Source organism: Asparagus officinalis, chromosome 7, assembly GCF_001876935.1.
Source record: "Asparagus officinalis chromosome 7, Aspof.V1, whole genome shotgun sequence".
NCBI lineage: Eukaryota > Viridiplantae > Streptophyta > Magnoliopsida > Asparagales > Asparagaceae > Asparagus > Asparagus officinalis.
In genome coordinates, this window is record NC_033800.1 from 143,632,253 (window position 1) to 143,636,765 (window position 4,513).

General features: G+C 36.7%; 1 protein-coding gene across 1 annotated transcript in view; it reads left to right on the top strand.

Annotated features, from left to right (window-relative positions):
• LOC109849835 (protein NEN1-like) overlaps positions 1-4,093 on the top strand; it is a 4,412-nt gene extending 319 nt beyond the window's left edge. The window contains exons 1-6 of the mRNA XM_020419721.1: positions 1-172; positions 260-417; positions 1,054-1,100; positions 1,188-1,251; positions 2,445-3,076; positions 3,687-4,093. The exon at positions 1-172 is cut by the window's left edge and continues 319 nt beyond it. Of these exons, the coding sequence (XP_020275310.1) occupies positions 1-172; positions 260-417; positions 1,054-1,100; positions 1,188-1,251; positions 2,445-3,076; positions 3,687-3,921 (1,308 nt within the window). The 3' untranslated portion in view covers positions 3,922-4,093. The remainder of the gene's footprint in view (positions 173-259; positions 418-1,053; positions 1,101-1,187; positions 1,252-2,444; positions 3,077-3,686) is intronic.

The following is a 4,513-nucleotide window of genomic DNA, read 5'->3' on the forward strand; positions in this document are numbered from 1 at the left end:
GTCTGCTCCCGCCGCCTCGTCGAGGTCGGCAGCTACTCGACTCTCGTTCGCCCATCCGACCCGAACTCGATCTCAAAGACCTCAGTTCGCTGCAATGGGATCACTAAGGACACAGTGGAGAACGCTCCCTACTTCAAAGACGTCGCTGACCAGGTGTTCAACGTGCTTAATGGTGGGTTTTTGTTAACGGGCCGGGTTTTGTTTTTGGGTTTTGGTTGGGGAATTTTATCGAACGGGTTGTGGGTTTTTTTTGTTGCAGGGAGAGTTTGGGCTGGGCACAATATTGTGAGGTTTGACTGTGCGAGGATTCGCGAGGCGTTTGCGGAGATCGGGAGGCCTGCGCCTGAGGCGAAGGGGATGATTGATACTCTGCCGTTGCTTAGGCAGAGGTTTGGGAGGAGAGCTGGGGACATGAAGGTAATTAATTATTTATTATTTAATTTTTTTGCAGTAGTTTGTGTTTGGGAGGAGAGCTGGGGACATGAAGGTAATTAATTATTTATTATTTAATTTTTTTGCAGTAGTTTGTGAAATTTTTAGCGGGTTATTTGCACTTCAATACCCCAAAGCTTCATCCTTTTATAACTTTGATACCCTGTGAAGTTCAATTTTGAGAACTTGATACCCCAAAGTGCAAAGAAGTTACTTTTTTTGTTCAAGAATATCAACACATAGAATTTTGAGAACTTGATACCCCAAAGTGCAAAGAAGTTACTTTTTTTGTTCAAGAATATCAACACATAGAAAAGTAAATGATAAACAAATTTCCTTAACGTTTCCTCTTTTTTTTTTAATTACAGTATGGGGAGATTGAGCAACATAGTTAAGGTTTTGGGGGTATCAAATTGTTAAACTTACGTCAATTGTCAAAATAGAACTTCAGCATATCAAAAATGGGGTATCAAATTGTTAAACTTACGTCAATTGTCAAAATAGAACTTCAGCATATCAAAAATAAATTAATGGCTGAAATTTTGGGGTAGTGAGGTGCAAATAAGTTAACTTTTAGGATTGTCGGTTGTGAGTTGCTAAAGTCAGATGCTTTCTGTGTAGATGGCTACTTTGGCTAATTATTTTGGACTTGGACAGCAAAGGCACAGGTGACACTCTCTAGCTCTTCCTATATTTTGTGTTCCTTTTAGGAATTTTAGGTAAGATTTTTGATATGGAAATTGATTAATTTACAGGAGCTTGGATGATGTTAGAATGAATTTTGAAGTCCTCAAATATTGCGCTACAGTTCTGTTCTTGGTACGCATTAATCCCATCTATATTTTGATTCTAGCTACTCCATAACTGTGGGATTTCTTTAATCGAGATTACTCCTTTTATCTGTTCCTGTATTATGCTTTTTCAATGTTGTCTATGTCACCTTAGTCCTCTTTGTTATATTTAGTAAACGTTAAGTAATGTGTTCTCAAGTAAAAATATCATTTCAAGTTTACTATATTTGGATTCCTTATGCGTAATCAAACAATTAAAAGCAAGGGTGTCTAGTATGCTATGCAACTTTTGCTTTTGGGTGGGTAAACTAGAAAAATGTATGCTTGAGGATGTGTGTGAGGTGTGTGCGTATGTTCGTGTGGTTTGTGAGCGTGTGCAGATAAACTGTTCTTGATTCATTATCTTCCTGTTCATGTTTTGTTCTAGATCTATTATTGATCAGGATCACAGCCACATAGACTAGTAACACAAGCTACTTTGAAGTAAGATCATTATCACATTAATTTCTATGACAACCATCATATTACAGGCGCGAACCTTGGTTCAACCTAGTTTATGTTACTGGGTTATGTTACTGTGCAACTGATCAACCCAATTCTGCCTGAGCAAGCTTTGAGCTAACCTAAATGGATCACATCAGAAATTAATGCAATAGAGGCTAGTCTAAACTTGAACAGGATCAACCCCTGTCTCTGTACAACCTCCAAAAGTTTATATAAGCGGCTGCTGGCTGTTTAGGCAAAATTTGCCCCTCTCATCTTTCCCTTTTTTGTATTCCCTCAAGCATATATCCAATCTAGTCTTATTCCAGTACTAACATAAGTTCTTCATATTTAAAAATAAGACTAGTGACTTTTGTCAATGAACTCAGCAATCTTTCTCTTCCCTTATTCAATGGGATTGATGCTAGTTACAATATGGATTTTGCTTTGTAATTCACCAATGTTTAACCAATTTCATTGACACATCCTCTGGACTCCTCTAATTTAAACAAGGCTATAAGATCTCCACTTTTAGTATTATCATGATCTTAAGGCGGTCAAAGATTTTTAACATGTTTAAATGAGTTTCCACATGTTTCACGTTGATCGCAATATCAATGACGCCTATACATATTGGCTTGGTGGCTTTAGTTTTGTTTGAGCAAGGCCCTGTATTCTATTTGATAGCATTGACACATTTAGCTGTGGATGTAACAATATCTTTTATAATTTTTGCAGGAATCAAGTCTTCCGGATGTATTTTTGGCCAATACTTTGATAAGTGAAAATACTGTTCAAAGAATACCAGATAATGAAATTGCCTCTCCCAGTAGAGCTAACCCAATACTTGCTGAGGCTGAACCTTGTATTCCTCTACCAGATGATAATGCTTCCGACTTAGTGACTCATATTGGGCAAATGGTCATAGATTCTTCAGAAAGAAATGCTACCGAGGAAACAAGCCCTTCAGTACAATCACCTGAATCATGCGCTCCCATATTGGTCTCGGAGGCCTCTAGTCATTATGCTGGATTCTTGGCTCCCGATGAAATTTCTGTTGACTTTATTAGTGCATCACAAGTTCCTCTTTATAACTATGGATACAGAATGCTTCTACTTCATAGAGATTCTCCTCTCCAGATTTGTTCTTTGGGGATAAGGGTCCAGTTTGGGATTAGTAGCAAGTATTTTGACCATGCTGGTCGACCAAAACTGAGTATTGTGGTCAAGGCGCCAGCAAATTTATGCCAAGTATTGGAATTCTGCGATCGCGTTGCCCAAAAATTGGCTTTGGATTCTGGTAGCAGCTCTGATTGGAGACCTGTTATAAAGAAGGATGTATACTCAAATTCTTCCAGCATTCGGTTGCAGTAAGTTCTCTCTCTCTTATAATATTGATTATTACGCATCTAGAGTTAGTCTTTAGGTAATAAAATGATCTTTTTGTTTACGGATAAGCTAACAATTACAAAATTAGATAATTCCCAAAGTTTGAGCGGGCCACTCTCTGGGAATTATTGTTTCTTCAGAATATTGATCCTTAAGAAGTAGCATTGTAAAGCCCTTGGTTAATATCTTCTGTTTTCTAGCTGATGAGGATATTCCCTTTTTTCTGGGTTAATGCACATCGACACCCTGATGTATTGTTGTTTTGCACTGACTACCCCTGTAGTTTAATTGTTGCAGACAGACGCTGTGGGTTAAATATTTTTTGACCCTTTTAGCCCGGTAAAAATATTGGTAGATATGGGTGAAATTAGCGAGTCTGAGGGTAACAGAGTCGAAAAATTATTTAACCCAGGGGTTCTATCTGCAACGATAGAACTACATGGATAGTAAGTTAAAAAGGCAATGTACTACAAGGGGTCTATATTCAGTAACCCTTCTAAGTATGGTATTTACAGTCTCATATTAGTATAATTTTATACATGTAACTTATTAGCTACGATATAACCTGCTGAAATTTTTGATATTTTACAGCATACCCACAATAGCAAATGGTGATGCTGCTATCTACTCAACGGAAATATACAAGAAAGAGCCATCTGGGGACAACCAAAAGCTTGTTTTCAGCAGATTAGATATCGCTGTGCTCGAGCAACTCCTTGTTCCTGGAAGTATAATAGATGCCTATTTCTCTGTAGACGTGTATGATTTCCAGCAGAATGCTGGCATCCGGTTGGTAGCGAAAAGGCTAACTGTTCATTCCTTGTAGGTTCATCATAATTGTTTCAATTGTAAGGGGAAATTTCAATGTGAGCATGTAAGTTATCCGAGTGATTTGTATCGTCTTTAAAAAAAAAAATGTATATTAGATCTTGTAAAACCTAATGTATTCCTTTATTATCGATAAGTTTCCATCAGTTGTTGATTCTGCTGCTCATTTAGATCATATGTTTCTGACAATTATATGGGTGAAATTTGACGCAGCTTACATATAAGACTGTCCATTAATAATATAGAAGCATTGACACCAAAAGACCAAATTTGATTTGATTTTTTTTTTAAATTTCGATATGGTAAAAATCTACCTAGCTTTTTGACCAACATTTTCTAAATTGTTCTTTTGAACATAATCCTCGTCTTGTACGTTACAAATTTTCCAATTTTCCTAGTTTAGTTCGAAAATGTTGAATTCATTCGATAACAATTTGGCTAAGTTGCACTTAAATACCCTATAGTTTCACTAACCTTGCACTTAAATGACCTCTATTTTAAAACCGAGCAAATAAATACGTCAAAGTATTTAAATATTAAAGATAAATGTCACAATATTAAAAATGTAACTTTTAGAAACTTTACAATAT